Source organism: Lepidochelys olivacea (assembly GCF_965140295.1).
Source record: "Lepidochelys olivacea isolate rLepOli2 genome assembly, chromosome: 2".
In the NCBI taxonomy this organism is placed as follows: Eukaryota; Metazoa; Chordata; order Testudines; family Cheloniidae; genus Lepidochelys; species Lepidochelys olivacea.
Genome location: NC_140412.1, coordinates 239,483,445 through 239,502,243, shown reverse-complemented (window position 1 = coordinate 239,502,243; position 18,799 = coordinate 239,483,445). Strand labels below are relative to the sequence as shown.

The following is an 18,799-nucleotide window of genomic DNA, read 5'->3' as shown; positions in this document are numbered from 1 at the left end:
CACACAGGCGACCAGGAGCACCTCGTACATGACGATGACAGCTACCAGTCCTATTGCACCGTGTTCTGCCACAAGGCAATGGGTTGCTGCTACTGTGTAGCAATGCAGTACTGTGTTTGCCAGTACCCGGGAGACATACGGTGACAGTGAGCTGAGCGGGCTCCATGCTTGCCGTGGTATGGCGTCTGCACAGGTAACTCAGGAAAAAAGGCCCGAAACGATTGTCTGCCCTTGCTTTCACGGAGGGAGGGAGGGAACGGGGGCCTGACGATATGTACCCAGAACCACCCGCGACAATGTTTTAGCCCCATCAGGCATTGGGATCTCAACCCAGAATTCCAATGGGCAGCGGAGACGGCGGGAACTGTGGGATAGCTACCCACAGTGCAACGCTCCGGAAGTTGACTCTAGCCTCGGTACTGTGGAAGCACTCCGCCGAGTTAATGCACTTAATGCACTTAGAGTATTTTCTGTGGGGACACACACACTCGAATATATAAAACCGATTTCTAAAAAACTGACTTCTATAAATTCGACCTAATTTCATAGTGTAGACATACCCTTAGTAACTTACCCCTCTTGGCACTTGGATGTAGTAATTGGGATAGTCATTAAGTTGTATTGCAGTTTTCCTTTAAGAAAGAGTGAAGTAATTTTTAAGTTACAGGAGTGCAAAAATCCTGTGCAACTAGTAAACATTTATATATAGTAGCACTCTTTTAACTTAAAAAATCCAGGGAGGATTTTTGGTGTCAGGGAAAATATGTTAAAAACAAATCCCCTAATTTACTTGCTGCCGAGATTTTTGCCAAGTGAATATTTTATGTCCAAGTTATAAACTTCTGAAAGATGGGGGGATATAATGGAAATATTGAAATAGTCTTAAGCAATGCAGTGCTATGCACTGACGTACTGTATGGGGTCAGCCCTGTTTCTACTGAAGTCAGTGGCAAGCCTGTCTTTGACTTGAATGGGAAGATGCCCAGGCCCTGTATGTAATTTTTCATGTCTCAGTGGGAGTTTTCATACTGTGTCCAGAGATGATCTCATGATCCCTGTTGTCCATCAGTGTAGCAATGTCTTCCAGCAGTTGGTTAGCTAGCTCAAACATAAGTGCTAGCCAAGTTACCTGGAATACTTATGTCATCACAAGATTTACAGGTTCTGAAATGCAGTGGAAATATGGTGATCTTAGAGAAAACCTAGCAAATGCTAGCTGTAGAAATGAATGGAAAACTTGCTTTCACACAGAAACCAAGGAAAATATATTCTGCATGTCCTTTGAGATTACACATGGATCATGTTGAAAGTGAATTAGTTATTCCATGTCTGAATAAAAGTGAATCTAGGACTCCCGATCTTCCCTTATATAATTATAGGGCAAGAGGGAGGACACCAATCAGCTATTACTCAAAGCAATCACGCGATGTCCCCATAGTGCTACAAAAATGCAGCACAAGCAGTATTTTTCTAGCTGAACAAAATATCCAGGAAGACCTTTTACGACAGGTGGTTTGACGCAACTGTAGCTGATACCATCAAGAAATTCACAGAAGTCCATCACATCTCTATGCCTGCTCCAGGCACTTAACAGGACTGTAAGTCTGCAGAACATGCAAGGAATATGTAACAGAGATCTGTAGTTTGAATCACAGAGGAGAATTTGATACTTAATCCACCCTACTGTCCTTAGCTCTAGGGTGGGGAAAAACGGAAATCTGTTTCCTCCAAATTTGGATACATTCTGTGATATAGATGTCTCACATGCCAACATTCCTGTGGGTTAGGATCTGGAGTCTTGATGTGAGAGGGGCCTTTTGTGAAAAAGATTATCATTAATTATTTCAGTGTCAGCCCCATGCTGTCTGTTTAATCTAGGTTGGGTTGTCAAAACTGCCAAAGTTTGATGAACCTAGGAATATTTTCAGACCCAAATCCATTTATAACAGGATGGTTGCTCTGATTTTTTTTTCCTTTTAGCAAAAACTACCTTCTGGTATTTTTATACATTGCCAAAAGATAGCAGGAAATAACCAGGCACAGGCAATTCTCAGAAGTGGGGACAACTAACTATTTCTCTTTAACTGTGTGTCTCGGGGACCTCTTGATGCCAACTCGCAGAGGCCATAAGGGTTATAGGAATCCCCTGGTGAGGTATTTACATTCTAGTTCATCAGACTGTCATGCGAGGTCTCCACTGAAAGCCTGTGTCACATGGAAAATGCATATATGGCTGATGTGTAAGGAGTTATGTATATACATGGAAAATTATGTTAAGATCTGTGTCTAGGGACTGGTCACCAGCAAAGGTGAAAAATAGATAAACATTTTGTGTCTGAAAGAAAACCATCTATCTGTTTTCATGTAAAGTATGTATTGTTTGGCTCACAGTGGACCTCCACTTACAAGTCTGAACCCGATGATAATGAAGGATTGTGAAATCTTCAAAGAGAGAAAATTAATAGGAAGAGGTAAACAGCAGGGTTTATCCTGTTTTTCAAACTAAAACAATGGAGTGGGGTACTATATATGGGGTATAGTTGAACCCCTAGTTATTCTTTCAATCTCTGAGGCAAACTGTCAGTGGGCTGATCTTATGAGAGGGGGGTCTCAGTCAAACTGGTTGAAAATGCCAGGGAAAGAACTTGAAGTAAGCCATCTTGCAGAAGATAGGGGAATGCCTTGTTAGCTAAGTTTAGCCTCTAGAAAGTGTGTTATGATTTTATTTTATATGTAACCATTTGTTTCCAATATTCTCACTCTCTTTCACTTGAATGTCTGTTCTTTGATGATAAACTTATTCTTGTTTTCGAGATAGATATGTAAGTGCTGTGTGTTATGTAAAGTGGTCATTCTGAACTGAATCCTACAAGTTGGTGTGTGCTATTTCTTTGGGAACAGCAGGCCTGGTAATTCTGTGAGTGTTCAGTGGAACAGGGGCGGAGTACTTCAGAGGGTTGCTCGGAGGACTCGGGGTTTTGTGTGTGCCTATTGCTAATCTGTACAGAGAGAGTTAGGCCTACTTTGTGTTGTCAGAGGCTGGTGGTTTCAGGGAGCTGATCCACAGCAGGCACAGGCAAGATTTCCTCATGCCCTGGGTGCCCCTGGGAAGCATCACACTCTCAATTTCTTTGTGTCAAACTTAGTGTCACTTTAGCTTTTGAATTCCAACTGCTACTGTGCCAATCAACCCACTCCGATGTGGCGCCATTCATTTTAGTGAAAGCAAAAGAACACATCATACAGATGGGTAATGATCAACACACATTAAAGAATTCTATAAAAATCTAATAATAGACTGTAATAATCTGAATGGATCCCAAAGATTTAGGAATGTTTCCAGCCATTCCCATCTCAGCTCTTTGGCCTATCATGTGGGCTGCACTGTAGTTGTTTTGCACTGCACTGTGGACTCAACTCAATCTAAATTCTGCATATGTGGACACTGGGGGATTACCCATACTTCAGCAGCACAGAGCCGGCATAGCAACTCCCATGCAACCCCTGCAGCTAGTGTAGAGGGAATGGGTGAGAGGTGATGCAGCTGGTGTATCAGCTCCTGGGGGACGAGGAGAGGCATAGGTAACTGATGCATGCTGTCTCTCAGGGTGATCTAACTGATGCTGAGGGATTGGCCGAGCACTCAGCCAACCCAGGCACAGGGAAGTATAAACATGGCTTAAAGCCATGAGTTACACCGTGCACTCGTCAGCCTTAGCTGAGTCTGAGTCCTTGATTTAATTTCTGCTTTTGCTGTGGACTTTTTATTTGGGATTTTTAGAAGGTCTAGAAATGGTTTTCAAATTAGGATCAAACTCCCACTTTCTAGTAGCAGAGATCTGATATAAACAAGACTACTGCATGCACCAGCCACCAAAACTTTGGGGCTCAATTCTGTTCCCACTGATGTCACTGACAAAACTCTGATTGACTTCAATGGGAGTAAGAACAGGACATGGGTACCTCTGACCAGGGATTAACAGAACCTGCTGGGGGTTGGACTCTAACCCTCACTTTGACCCCAGATAGGAACACAAATGCACTGGCCTGCAAGATACAAGGCTCCACTTGTCTCTAGGCAGATGAGGACAATCCGGGATGGTTGTAGACTTCACCATGCTTGTGCTGTGGCTAAGTTTTGTAAACTTTGGATTATAGTAGCATTTATTTATCTTTTCAGCCACTTGGAAATTTATTTCATACTTATTGCACATTTTGCTGCATTTCAGTGGGAATGTGTGTGACAGAGACAGTATGGAATTGCTCATCATTTTGGTTAGCAGATACTTACAAATTTTGTCCAGCTCCCAGTGAGAACTGGCACATGGCACATATTTTGCACCCTTTAGCATACAGGTAAATCTTATGCATTCTCTGTGGGACATGTTCATACACCTTTGAGCTTCTCCAGTTTGCCCTCTTTGAAAACCCCAAAGCACCCAGCAGTTTCTGGAAACCCTTTTGAACCAGTTATAATTGCAGCTCCAGAACCTTGCCTATCAGCCACTTCACCTTCCAGTTGCTGTTTCACACAGAACTAAGCTCAGGAAAATCATCTGGAGTTGAGTCCTAAATAGTATGTGAAACTAAAGGCCTAAGCTGATTTCTTTTAAATTAATAAATCCATTTATTTTTTTTGAAAGTTATACTTTAAATTAGTATTTGTTGTTTTGTGTTTTTCCTGTTGGTTTGTGGAATGGATTGTTTGTATGTGCTAACTGCCAGAAGTGCACAGGGAGAGACAGAAACATTCCCTTTTCAGGAAAACCCTGAGAAGTCATAGCAGAGCCAGGCTGGTGACTTTCTCACAGGTCACATCCATCCACCCACTCAGACAGGTCTCGCCCTTTGCAGTGCATTGTCCAGTCCTCCCTGAGGAAGGAAAAGGCAAAGAGTGAAACTTAGGTTTTATTATTATTATTAATAATAAATTATGTTTCTCTAATGTCCCTAGCAATAGAGAAGAGATGGGAATCTGTTGTAGTAAATCCTGGAAGAGGATTCTGATTTCAGGATGTTGGACACGCAGAGACCCTGAAGCTCCCTGGCTCTTTTATCTCACAGACTGAGGAACACAGCCTGTGCTGTGCAGTGTGTTACCACACTAAGTCTATCTAAACCTGACCTGGATTAAGCAATCATAAGGCCAGATCCTATCACCCTTACCCACATCGAATAGTTCCTCTCTGATGGAACAGTCCCACTAAAATGAAACCCAAGGAGTAAGGTACTCCTCAGTGTCAGGGCAGCAGAATTGAGCTCACTGAATGGCTAGTCGACCATGCTGCAGTAATTTCCATGCCAAAGGATCCCTAAGTAATTTATTGTCTACATAGCATACAGAAATTACCTCATCCACTCTTACATACTGCTGCCTCTGTGGTGAAACATTCACAGCAACACCCTACTGCAGGAAGAGCAGGGGGATAATGTGCCCAACTGCAACTACAGGAGGGAAACCTGAAAACAGAATGGGTGGCTCCCCAAATTGGAACTTAGTCAGGACACCGGGGTTCACCCATCTATTTTTGCACAAAGTGCTATGGGTCTTGTGATGACTCCATATTTATATGTGCTTTGGAATTTTTCTCTGACCTCCTTTCTCAGTCTCTATTTGTTTATTATTCTGTCTTTATCATGAATTATACTCCTTAATCGGGACTTGGGGCTCTACTATGTCACCTGCACATCTACCAATGTGATATATGCCATCATGTGCCAGCAATGCCCCTCTGCCATGTACATTAGCCAAACTGGACAGTCTCTATGTAAAAGAATCAATGGACACAAATCAGACGTCAAGAATTATAACATTCAAAAACCAGTTGGAGAACACTTCAACCTCTTTGGTCACTCGATTACAGACCTAAAAGTAGCAATTTTTCAACAAAAAAACTTCAAAAGCAGACTCTAAGGAGAGACTGCTGAATTGGAATTAATTTGCAAACTGGATACAATTAACTTAGGCTTAAATAAAGACTGGGAGTGGATGGGTCATTACACAAAGTAAAACTATTTCCCCATGTTTATTCACCCCCCCCACCCCCCGCTGTTCCTCAGACATTCTTGTCAACTGCTGGAAATGGCCCACCTTGATTATCACTACAAAAGGTCCCCCCTCACCCTCCCCCCCCACTCTCCTGCTGGTAATAGCTCACCTTACCTGATCACTGTCCTTACAGTGTGTATGGTAACACCCATTGTTTCATGTTCTCTGTGTATATAAATCTCCCCACTGTATTTTCCACTGAATGCATCTGATGAAGTGAGCTGTAGCTCACGAAAGCTTATGCTCAAATAAATTTGTTAGTCTCTAAGGTGCCACAAGTCCTCCTTTTCTTTATGCTAGGCACTGTACATCCTAAAAAGACTGCCCCTCGCAAAGGAAATTCCAATCTTAGCATATGACAAGAGACTACAGGTGGAGGAAAAACAAAGGCGGGGCAGACAAGGGAACATGAAATCGCTGTGACTGGTATAATGAGCAGCAGTTTCAGCCAGACAACTGCATAGCTGTTGTGTAGCTATCATGGTAAAGGTGAGCCTTAAAGAGGCCAGTGTAGTGGCTATGTGAATGTTTACTGTCCCTTTATGCCTCATTTTTGCCTTGTTTTGTCCAACAGTTCTTTTCCTCTGTTCCTTTCTCTATAATCTCTCCTAAATGGTTTCTCTTAATTGAAATTAGGCAATATGAGTTTGCTTATCAGGCACTGTCTGTTCACCAAGTTCTAAGGATGTATTGTGTTTACTTGTATTGCTTCGGTGTTAGACTTAAGCGAAGGGCAAACATTCACAATCACAAATGCATATCCGTATTTCCAAAGAGAATCTCTGAGGGCTCCCCTTACCAGGCATCCATTCCTTGTGGGTCTCGCACAATTCTTTTGGCACAGACTATGTCATCTGTTATGTCATTTGACAGCAAGTCTGCAAGGAAAAGAGGGGAGCATGAATGGCGGTTTCCCGTGTGAGACCTCAGTGTGGTGCACCCAAGTATAAGGGGCATGGGTGTTTGGCTGGCCATCCCTATGTAGTGCTCTCTCTGTGACATTCAAAAGGGGCTGCTTGCTTGTGCAGCTACAGAGCTGCAGTATTGAACTGGGCTCCCCTTGTCCTCCTTGCTGCACTCTCAGAGCAGGGAGAGTGAGGGGAACCTAGATCAGAGCAACACCTCCCGGCTGTGCCTGAACATTGGTGGGCAGAGTCCTCCACCTAAGCGGTGACAATCCCAGAACATCTGCCCCACTCCCCCCCACACACACACACTCAGAACCGGGTAGGGAGAGATCTGCCTAGACCTCCCCAGCCCTCATATGTGGAAAGAGAAAGATGGCCTAAGAGAGCAGGGAAAGCCGATGGGAGGGGAAGGGTAAGGTAGGGAAAGAGCGATGTGATGGGATGGGGGAATGGGCTGAAGAGAATGTAGTGGTGGGCAGAAGGAATTGGAGTGGGAGAAAGACGTGAGGCCAGGCTAAGGGAATGAGCGAGAAGCAATGAGAGCGAGGGGGGCAGAGGTTGCTAGAGGAGAGAACCTGTGAGGACAGTTAGATTTAATGTAGGGAAGAGCGAGTGAGGGGCATGGGCTAGAGGGGCTGAGCTCATAGGAATTAAACTTGCACTCACTCAGCCTATCAAGCCACACACACAGAAAAGAATCGGAGGGACCATTGTTGGGTAGCTGAGAGATCCAAGGGCCCTACCCTACCCAAAAAGGTCAAGAGGAGAATCCCCTCAGCATACATGGTAAATAGCAGGTACCTCCCACCCCAGCTTGCCAGAGGCTGCTTTCCATTGAAGAGCGCATCTGATGTGTTGGTTGGAACAGGAGAGTGGGAGTCCGGACTCCTGGATTCTGTTCACAGCTCCAACAAGTTGCCTGGTTTTGGTCATGTCAGTTAACCAATTGGTGTAATAACACTGTTCCCACAGGTGAGTTGGGAGGTTGAATTAATTCAAGTGTGTGACATACTTTGATACCCTCAGGTGAAAGGCAGAGTTTTATTATCCCAGGATATGTATTATGTGTATCCCTGCCAAAGGGGATGGTACCTCATTCTGCCCATCCCCTCTGGGATGGCTCTGAACCTGCCTTCCCACCCCAGCCCAGGCAAAGTGGCTTCCAGGAAAAACACATTACTATGGCTGTGCCTGGGTGTCCCCCTTAAAAGTGGGGAGTTCCCATGATGGAAGTGGTTCCACATAACAAGTAACACGGCTCCAGGCTGTTATCTTTCTCAGGTAACCACCGCATGGCTAATGATGAGAAAATGTGTTTTCTCCACCTCAGCCCTACCCAATTCAGGGCTGCCTACTCTCCACCCAGAGCCCAGCCCTGCAGGGAGCCCTCCACAGGGTCCTAGAAAGGGGGGATGGTACCATGGAGCTGGCTGACCCCCTCTTCCATGCAGGGGGAATGAGAGCTGTGTGTTAATTTTTAACTGAGGAATGAAGAGCAGCCTACCACGACATGGGCAGGAATCCTGCAGCTGCTCTCTCCACTCTTGGGGAGGGAGGGTGGATGAGGGGGAGGGTTAGGGACAGTACCAGTGCAGGGTATGTGACAGAGGTTCTCAGTGGGACTCCGGTAGTTGTTGCACCAGACACGGCTGTTGATCTGGAAGATGCCATAGTCTGTGCTGCCATCTGCATTGTCGTCCTCTGCTGCTGAATTGAAGCCGCTCTCAAAGAATGCCATGCAGATCCCTAATGCGGGAAGAGAACATGCTCACTGTCCACTGCAGAGGCTGTCCACAGAAACAGGGGCAACTCGGGGGAGTACATGAAGGCAGAGCCCTGGAGAGGAGGGAGACAGGATGCAAAGACAGACAAATAGTGGGAGTGGGGAAAAGGCAGCAGGAACGAGGGAGTGGTAGACAGGGTGAAAGAGTGAAGGGAGTTTGCCGTGAGGGGAAATTGGGGAGAAGTGTGTGCGTGAGAAGGAGGGAGCACTAAAACTCACAGTTGGCGAGGCTGTAACCCTCGTACCCGTCCAGCCCTTCTTCATGCAGCGTATAGGCTAGTTCACATCGGCTAAAGATTTTTGCTTCATTTGCCGTGATCAGGCAGCCGAGCAGGGAGAGAAGTGTGAGCGCCTTCATTTTTGCCAGAGAATGGGGAACCTCAGTTCCACCTTTGAGGAAAAAATAGAAGAACTAAATATCAGAGGGGGAATTCTGTGGCCAAAGGTCTAACTCCCTATTTCCATAAGAAATACTGGCCTGACTGTCCCTGAGGTAACCCAGTATTAAACTTTTCACCCCAGCTGTGGTACCTTCTCTTTCGCCCATGGCTATAATCTTGCCCTCAGAGGGGTATTTGTTTCGCACAGAGGCACTACAGAGTGTGCATGCGTGCACAAACACACACTGTAAACTGGACAATCTAAAAGACTAACAAGTTTTATTAATCCAAAAACTGAAAACACTGAGGCTAACGGCATCAGAACTTCACAGCTGACTTTCTCATAATTATGTACATGGTGAAGAGTCAGATGTCCCCTGGGAACTGGAAGGCTGACAAGTGCGATCCGCCTGGCAAAGGGTTACACATATTAAAGGCTAAGACGTTTTGGCCAATGGCCACTTCTTACTCTGGAAGCATGTCCACAATGATAGCAGTAACTTTGCTCTCTCAGGGGCCCTTCTCTTCCCTCCCTCCCCACATTTTCCCTGGGACCCTTATAAGAATAGTTTGTGGCATTGAAGGCCCAGACCTGCCAAGTCTACTTCTTCTCCCTGTATGCTACAGTTTTGGTCTTTTCTACAGGTCTTCAAGGAAACTTGTTTTTTTCTGATTCTCGGCTCTGAGTGTGTGTGGATGGAGGGAGGCATCAAAGGGAGAAATCTTATGAAATTGGAGCATTGTTTGTATGTATTAGAAAAGCCTTGACACTAAAATGTTTCAGAGTCATCTAGTGTTTCTCTGGCATCCCTCCTTTAGATTCTCCAACCCCAGATTCCCCAGCCTCACAAGACAGAAAATACTTTCTGTTCCGGTTTTTTGGACCACATTTCTCAGATTTTTCCTTTCATCCTATTCCATCTTGAAATCTACTGTGAAAGCGTCTTAGGGGCTACTTAGCAATTTATCAGCTTGTTCCTAAGGTCAGAAAGCAAGAGAAAGACAGAAAGACAGGGAAAAAATGGGAATGTGGCTTTTTTAATCCCTGAATAAAAGAATAAGAGTAAGAGGGGGAATATTGCCTGGGTTTATTATTTATTGGACTTATATACATGGGGCCTGCTCTTAGGCCCCTTGTTCCACCTGTTTCACATCTCTCCAGCAGTGGAAAGCAGCTGGAAAATTGACTTAACCGGCCCATTGGGGATTCTCTTAACTGTGGCTGGCCCTACCCCATCTCTCGAATAGGGTACATGTTGGGGGAGAATGCAGGGTGGTCAGCACACTGCTATGCCAGCTTCTAGCTAGACCCCAATCAGGAAGGTATAAAGCTGCTATTGACCCTGCCCCTTATGACCCTTATCTAGAGCCATCAAACATGCAAATATTTCTCTCACTGGTGGTTTGTTGCCCCTAAAATGGGAAGGCATAAGCTTCTGATAGGTTGAGCCTGAACTTATGCAAATATCTACACAATAATGCTAATTTACTGAGCACTGTTTTGTCTCCAGATTTTGGCAGGTGTGGTGGTATGAATGAAACAGTAGCAAAAGGTATTATCAGCTCTTACTGGTGGCAATAGCCACAGCAGGACAGAGCCTTCTTGGACAGGATGGCTAATATTTTAAGGGACAGTTGTACCCCCCCAAACCTTAACGTACAGCTTCTGATCACAGCTTCCTCCACAGCAGAGTCTGGTCTGAAAGTTCCTAACCGACACCCAGGGTCTCCCCCTCTAACTGCTCCCCCTTCTAGAACCTGCTCCTCCCTATGTCCCTGTGACATCACTCACCGCCATTCTCAGTTCAAAACAACACAACAAAGCTTTGTTGTGTGTCGTACAGCTCAGACTCCTGCATTCTAAAATATACTGCAAAATTAAATAATGCAAGGAAGTGGTCATCTGTAGCAGAGCTGGGTGAATACTGCAAACATATTTCTTCAAATCGTCACTTCTAAAAGCATGTTTAGGATCCTATTTTAGGATATGTGAACAAAAATAGTTTTGAATCCTTAAAAACAAGTATTCACACCTGAAAATGGATTCTAACTCCTCCAATCAGGCAACAGAAGCTTGTCATGTGACCAAATGCTCATGTAAAACCTGTGTCAAAAACACTTCTAAAACACTCACAATGAGTTAATTGTGAACAAGCTACAGGCCAAGAATTATTCCCATAAATTATTCAGTGAATGCATTCAAACAACAGATTATTTATTTGTATTGTGGTAGCATTCAGAGGCCCCAGTTAAGCTTGGGGCCCCGTTGTGCTAGATCCTGTAAACACAAATAGTGAGAGACAGTTCCTATTAAGACTGACAACGGAAGCATTTTTATACCCTTTTGATCGATGGGGAACTACATACACAGTAAAGGCCTGGTCAGGCCCTAAAGGACTTACCCAAGGTCATGCAGCAAGTCTCTGGTAGAACCAGGAGCTAGTCTCCTGAGACTCCATTCAGTGCCTTAACCACAAGGCCATCCTTCCTCTCTAGGGTCAGGGACATAATGTAGGTCCCTCATCCTCGCCTCTGCCTCAGCACAGAGGGGAGCAGAGTTCTCTCCCTATGTTCCCCAGGCATTGTGACTGCTTGATACAATGCACATTATCTCCTGGAGCTCCTGCTGGTGCTGTGTGCCTCCAACAGGAACTTCTCGTCTCCTATCTGGTATTGCAGCTCTAGCAGCTCAGTTGGACCAGTGAACCTGGCTGCTAGAGACAGGAAAGTGTAGTAACATTATACAGGGCACTGGTGAGACCTCATCTGGTTTAGTGTGTGCAGTTCTGGTCTCCTATGTTTAAGAAAGATGAATTCAAACTGGAACAGGGGAAGAGAAGGACAACTAGGATGACCTGAGGAATGAAAAACCTACCTTATGAGAAGAGACTCAAAGAGCTTGGCTTGTTTAAGCTAACCAAAAGAGAGCTAAGGGGAGATATGATTACTTTTTATTAATACATAAGAGGGATAAATACCAGGGAGGGAGAGGAGTTATTTAAGCTAAGCACCAATGTGGACACAAGAACAAATGGATATAAAATGGCCATCAACAAGTTTAAGCTTGTTTCTAACCATCAGAGGAGTGAATTTCTGGAACAGCCTTCCAAGGGGAGCAGTAGGGGCAAAAAACCTAACTGGCTTCAAGATTGAGCTTGATAAGTTTATGGAGGGGATGGCATGATAAGACTGCCTATAATGGCATGTAGCCGATCTGCAACTGCTTGCACAAGTATCTCAAATGGCCACTGATGGGACACTGATGGGGAGGGCTCTGAGTTACTAGAGAAAATTCTTTCCCAGGTGTCTGGCTGGTGGGTCTTGCCCACCTGCTCAGGGTCCAACTAATCGCCATAGTTGGGAACAGGAAGAAATTTTCCCCCAGGTCAGATTAGCAGAGACCCAGGGGGGTTTTCTCCTTCCTCTGCAGCATGGGGCCTGGGTCACTTGCAGGTTTAAACTAGTGTAAGTCGCGGATTCTTGTTGGAATTCCCTCCGAGACCTCTTTCAACTCAACTTCCCAAGAACTCAGTTCAACTCCAGTTTTCATCACTCAGGTATATTTATTTGGCATATAGCAGTGCTACACTGAGTTGATCAGACTCAAACACAGGATGTGGGGTGGTAGATGCAGGATACATCACAGCTCCAAAGTTACACAGAAAATTCATTACATGTCTCATTGCATTTACCATACATTGCATCACACATTTCTGGATTGGTCTGGTTACTTTGCAGGAACCAATCTCTGTGCAGCATGAGCTGTCCACGCACTGTTCATGCTTTGATTTCCTCTTCACCTTACCTCTACATTCCTAACTTATTTTGTCCTTTGTTATCTAGTTCACAGGAAATAGTTCCCTGTTCTCTCTCTTGGCTTAGTTGGTTCAGACATTCTGTCTTCTTAGCCTACTGACCTATTTACTTATCTTTTTTAGCACAAATGTTTTGTTTTGAACCTGTTGAATTCATTTACGCCCTAATTCTGTCTTCCAAAAAATGAGGCTTCCCTCCATGTGTTACTTACTCATGTTGGGCTAGGCCTCAGCTACAATTCTCTGTAACTTGAGGTCTTTAAATCATGATTTGAGGACTTCAGTAACTCAGCCAGAGATGATGGGTCTATTAACGGAGTAGATGAGCAAGGTTCTGTGTCTTGCAATCTGCAGGAGAGCATACTACATGATCATGTTGGTCCCTTCTGACCTTAAAGTGTATGAGTCTCGTATAGAACAAGGTTCAATTGTTAAGAATATAAGACTGGTCAGACTGGGTCTCAGTCTTTTTTAATCTCTCCTCATACAAAAACTGTTCCATACCCCTAATCATTTCTGCTGCCCTTCTCTGTACTTTTCCCAAGTCTAATACATCTTTCTTTCAGATGGGACAACCAAGACTGCATGCAGTATTCAAAGTGTTGGCATACCATGGATTTACATAGTGGCATTATGATGTTTTTCTGTCCTATTATCTATCACTTTTCTAATGGTTCACAACATTCTGTTAGCTTTTTTGACTGCCACTGTACATATAGCAGATGTTTTCAGAGAACTATCTACAATTCCAAGATCTCTTTCTTGAGTGATAACAGCTAATCTAGACCCCGTCATTTTGTATGTATAGTTGGGATTCTCTTTCCCAGTGTGCATTCCTTTGCATTTATCCACACTGAATTTCACTTGCCATTTTGTTGCCCAGTCACCCAGTTTTGTGAGATTCTTTTGTAATTCTTCGCAGTCAGCTTTGGACTTAAGTATCTTATGTAATTTTGTATTGTCTACAAACTTTGCCACCTCACTGTTTACCCCTTTTTTGGGGCCATTTATGAATGTGTTGAACAGCACTAGTTCTAGTACAGATCCTTGGAAACCCTGCTATTTACTTCTCTCCATTGTGAAAACTAACCAGTCATTCCTACCCTTTGTTTCCTATCTTTTAGCCAGTTACTGATCCATGAGAGGACCTTCCCCCTTATTGCCATTCCTGATTACTTTTCTTAAGAGCCTTTGGTAAGGGACCTTGTCAAAGGCTTTCTGAAAGTGCAAGTACACTATATTCACTGGATCATCCTTGTCCATCTTTTTTGACCCCCTCAAACAAGTCTAACAGATTAGTGAGGCATGATTTTCCTGTACAAAAGCTGTGCTCATCTATGTGTCTGACAATTCTGTTCTTTACTATAGTTTCAACCAATTTGCATGGCACTGAAATTAGGCATACTGGCCAGTAATTGCCAGGATCACCTCTGGTGCCTTTAAAAAAATAGGTGTTACATTAGTTATCTGCCAGACATCTGGTACAGAGGCTGATTTAAGCAATAGGTTACATACCGCAGTTAGTAGTTCTGCAGTTTCATATCTGAGTTCCTTAAGAACTCTTGGGTAAATACCATCTGGGCCTGGTGACTTAATACTGTTTAATTTATCAATTTGTTCAATTTGTTTTTATCAAAGGCTCTTATGTAAATTAAGTTGTCATGAGATAAGAGGGAAGATCGTTTCATGGATTGAGAACTGGTTAAAAGGCAGGGAACAAAGGGTAGGAATAAATGGTAAATTTTCAGAATGGAGAGGGGTAACTAGTGGTGTTCCCCAAGGGTCAGTCCTAGGACCAATCCTATTCAACTTATTCATAAATGATCTGGAGACAGGGGTAAACAGTGAGGTGGCAAAGTTTGCAGATGATACTAAACTGCTCAAGATAGTCAAGACCAAAGCAGACTGTGAAGAATTTCAAAAAGATCTCACAAAACTACGTGATTGGGCAACAAAATGGCAAATAAAATTTAATGTGGATAAATGTAAAGTAATGCACATTGGAAAAAATAACCCCAACTATACATACAATATGATGTGGGCTAATTTAGCTACAACTAATCAGGAGAAAGATCTTGGAGTCATCATGGATAGTTCTCTGAAGATGTCCACGCAGTGTGCAGCGGCAGTCAAAAAAGCAAACAGGATAGAGAATAAGATGGAGAAAATCTTATTGCCCTTATATAAATCCATGGTATGTCCACATCTTGAATACTGTGTACAGAAGTGGTCCCCTCATCTCAAAAAAGATATACTGGCATTAGAAAAGATTCAGAAAAGGGCAACTAAAGTGATTAGGGGTTGGAACGGTCCCATACGAGGAGAGATTAAAGAGGCTAGGACTTTTCAGCTTGGAAAAGAGGAGACTAATGGGGGGATATGATAGAGATATATAAAATCATGAGTGATGTGGAGAAAGAAAATAAGGAAAAGTTATTACTTGTTCCCATAATATAAGAACTAGGGGCCACCAACTGAAATTAATAGGTAGCAGATTTAAAACAAAAGAAAGGAAGTTCCTCTTCACTCAGCGCACAGTCAACCTGTGGAACTCCTTGCCTGAGGAGGTTGTGAAGGTTAGGACTATAACAGGGTTTAAAAGAGAACTGGATAAATTCATGGAGGTTAAGTCCATTAAGGGCTATTAGCCAAGGATGGGCAAAGAATGGTGTCCCTAGCCTCTGTTTGTCAGAGAGTGGAGATGGATGGCAGGAGAGAGATCACTTGATCATTACCTGTTAGGTTCACCCCCTCTGGGGCACCTGGCATTGGCCACTGTCGGTAGACAGGATACTGGTCTGGATGGACCTTTGGTCTGACCCAGTATGGCCATTCTTATGTTCTTTGTTTCAAACCTCCTCTATTGACACCTCAGTCTGGGACAGTTCCTCAGATTTGTCACATAAAAAAAACCTGACTCAGGAGTGGGAATCTCCCTCACATCCTCTTCAGTGAAGACCGATGCAAATAATTCATTTAGATTCTTTTCAATGGCCTTGTCTTCCGTGAGTGCTTCTTTAGCACCACCATCATACAGTGGCTCCACTGATTGTTTGGTAGGCTACCTGCTTCTGATGTTTTCTGTTAGTTTTTGTGTCTTTTTGCTAGTTGCTCTTCAAATTCTTTTTTGGCCTGTTTAACTGTACTTTTACACTAGATTTGCCAGAGTTTATGTTCCTTTGTATTTTCCTCAGAAGGATTTGACTTCCAATTTTTAAAGATGTCTTTTTGTCTCTAACCCCATCTTTTACTCTGTTGTTTAGCTGTGGTGGCATTTTTGGTCCTCTTACTGATTTTTTTATTTGGGGTATACGTATAGTTTGAGCCTCTATTATGGTGTTTCTAAAAAAATTCCACACAGCTTGCAGGCATTTCACTCTTGTGTCTGTTTCTTTTAATTTCCGTTTAAGTAGCCGCCTCATTTTTGTGTAGTTCCCCTTTTCAAAGTTAAATCCTAATGTGGTGGATTTCTTTGGTATTTTCCTTCTGTAATTTAATTACATTATGGTTGCTCTTACTGAGCAGTTCGGCTAGATTCACCTCTTGGACTAGATCTTGTGTGCCACTTAGGACTAAATCAAAAATTGCCTCCCCACTTCTGGGTTCCTGCTCCAAGAAGTAGTTATTAATGGTGTCTAGAAATTTTATCTCTGCATTCCATCCTGAGGAGACATATTCCCAGTCAATATGTGGATAGTTGAAATCCCCTATTATTATTGGGTTTTCTGTTTTTGTAGCTTCTCCAATCTCCTGATCATAGAATCATAGAAGATTAGGGTTGGAAGAGACCTCAGGAGATCATCTAGTCCAACCTCCTGCTCAAAGCAGGATCAACGCCAACTAAATCATCCCAGCCAAGGCTTTGTCAAGCTGGGCCTTAAAAACCTCTAAGGATGGAGATTCTACCTCCTCTCTAGGTAACCCATTCCAGTGCTTCACCACCGTCCTAGTGAAACAGTGTTTCCTAATATCCAACCTAGACCTCCCACACTGCAATTTGAGACCATGGCTCCTTGTTCTGCCATCTGCCACCACTGAGAACAGTCGAGCTCCATCCTCTTTGGAACCCCCCTTCAGGCAGTTGAAGGCTGCTATCAAATCCCCCATCACTCTTCTCTTCTGCAGACTAAACAAGTCAACTTCCCTCAGCCTCTCCTCGTAAGTCACATGCCCCAGCCCCCTGATAATTTTTGTTGCCCTTCGCTGGACTCTCTCCAATTTGTCCACATCCTTTCTGTAGCGGGAGGCTCAAAACTGGACGCAATACTCCAGATGTGGCCTCACCAGTGCCAAATAGAGGAGAATAATCACTTCCCTCGATCTACTGGCAATGCTCCTACTAATGCAGCCCAATATGCCATTGGCTTTCTTGGCAACAAGGGCACACTGCTGACTCATATCCAGCTTCTCGGCCACTGTAATCCCCAGGTCCTTTTCTGCAGAACTGCTGCTTAGTGAGGGTGATCATTTCTCAATGACCCTCACAATTCTGGTCAGGTGGTTGATAGTATATTCCTACTGCTATACTCTGATTATTCAAACATGGAATTTCTCTGGTATTGTTTGATTCATTTAAAACTTTTATTAGATTTGACTCTATGCTTTCTTTTACATATAGTGGCCCTCCCCCAATCAGTGTGACCTATTCTGTCATTCCTATATATTTTGGATCCTGATATTACCATCTCCCATTGATAATCATCCTTCCATCAAGTTTCTGTGATGCCAATTATATCAATATCCTCATTTAATACCAGGGACTCAAGTTCACCAATCTCAGTTTTTAGACTTCTTGCATTTGTATACAAGTACTTATAAAATCTATCAATATTTAGTTTTCTGTCTTTGTGTTATGTAACTGAATGGGACTCTTTTTCATTTAACTTTCTCTCCAGTTCCTCCTACCTATGCTCTATTAACTTCTATCCTCTCCTCTTTAGTAGTATATAGAATATCCCCTTTATTAAATCATTCCCTAAGTGATTCATTTGTCTGAGCCATGTGCTCCCCTGCACCTATGGGCTTTCCCCCAGCTCTTTGTTTAAAAACTCTTCTACCACCTTTTTAATTTTCATACCAGCAATCTGGTTCCATTTTGGTTTAGGTGGAACCCATCTTTTCTTTACAGGCTCCTCCTTTCCTAAAAGGTTCACCAGTTCCTAATAAATGTAAATTCCTCCTCTGAACATCATTGTCTCATCCGGTGATAAGTTGCCAAAATCTTAACAATCAGTTCCCTATAAAAAGTTCTGATATAAGGGATGTCCCTCTGTCTGCCCCCTCCCAAACCCTCCCCCCAGGCTCCATCCTGCCCCCCAGGCTCTGTCCTGTCCCCTCCCCGCCCCGGCTCTGTCCTGCCCACCTGCCTTCCCCAGACCCGTTCTCCATCCCTGGTGCCTGCCGGTGGTGCAGGAGTCCTGCAACTCTTGCATCAGTGGGGTCGCTCCCGGCATGTGGGGGAGGCGGCTCCCTGCAGGCAAAGGCTGCCGTCTGCCCGACTCCCCACTGCGGGATGTGAGCGCCCCCAAGCGGCAGAGGCCGGACAGCCCCACAGCGCAGGAGCGGGAGAGACTGGGGGGAACTCACCCCAGCATGCCTAAGGCAGCCCCCAGCCATGGTAACAGCCAGCTCTGCCCAGCTCCTGGGGCAGAGGAGGCTGCTGCTGCCAGGGGCCTGGCTCCCCGGCCCTATGCGGTGCCCAGTCACATGGTGCCTGATCTCCCTGCCCAGCGCAGCTGGTCGCGTTTCTTGAGCCAGACAGGAAGCAGCATGGAGCTTGGCCATGGCTGCTGAGCGAGGCGGCATTGGATCGGCCTCTGCGTGCAGGGCCCCGGAGCAGCTGCCCGGATGTCTGCGCAGCGCAG

The 18,799-nt window shown here is 44.3% G+C and overlaps 1 protein-coding gene across 2 annotated transcripts in view; it reads right to left on the bottom strand.

Moving 5' to 3' along the window:
- Positions 1-4,715: 4,715 nt before the first annotated feature.
- The window catches only part of LOC311515344 (sperm acrosome membrane-associated protein 3-like), a 78,267-nt gene continuing 64,183 nt past the window's right edge, over positions 4,716-18,799 (bottom strand). For both annotated transcript variants that reach the window (XM_084618333.1, XM_084618334.1), the window contains 4 exons: positions 8,960-9,130; positions 8,545-8,703; positions 6,849-6,927; positions 4,716-4,872 (listed from right to left, as the gene is read on the bottom strand). In XM_084618333.1, coding sequence (XP_084474459.1) covers positions 4,806-4,872; positions 6,849-6,927; positions 8,545-8,703; positions 8,960-9,130 — 476 coding nt within the window. In that variant the 3' untranslated portion in view covers positions 4,716-4,805. The remainder of the gene's footprint in view (positions 4,873-6,848; positions 6,928-8,544; positions 8,704-8,959; positions 9,131-18,799) is intronic.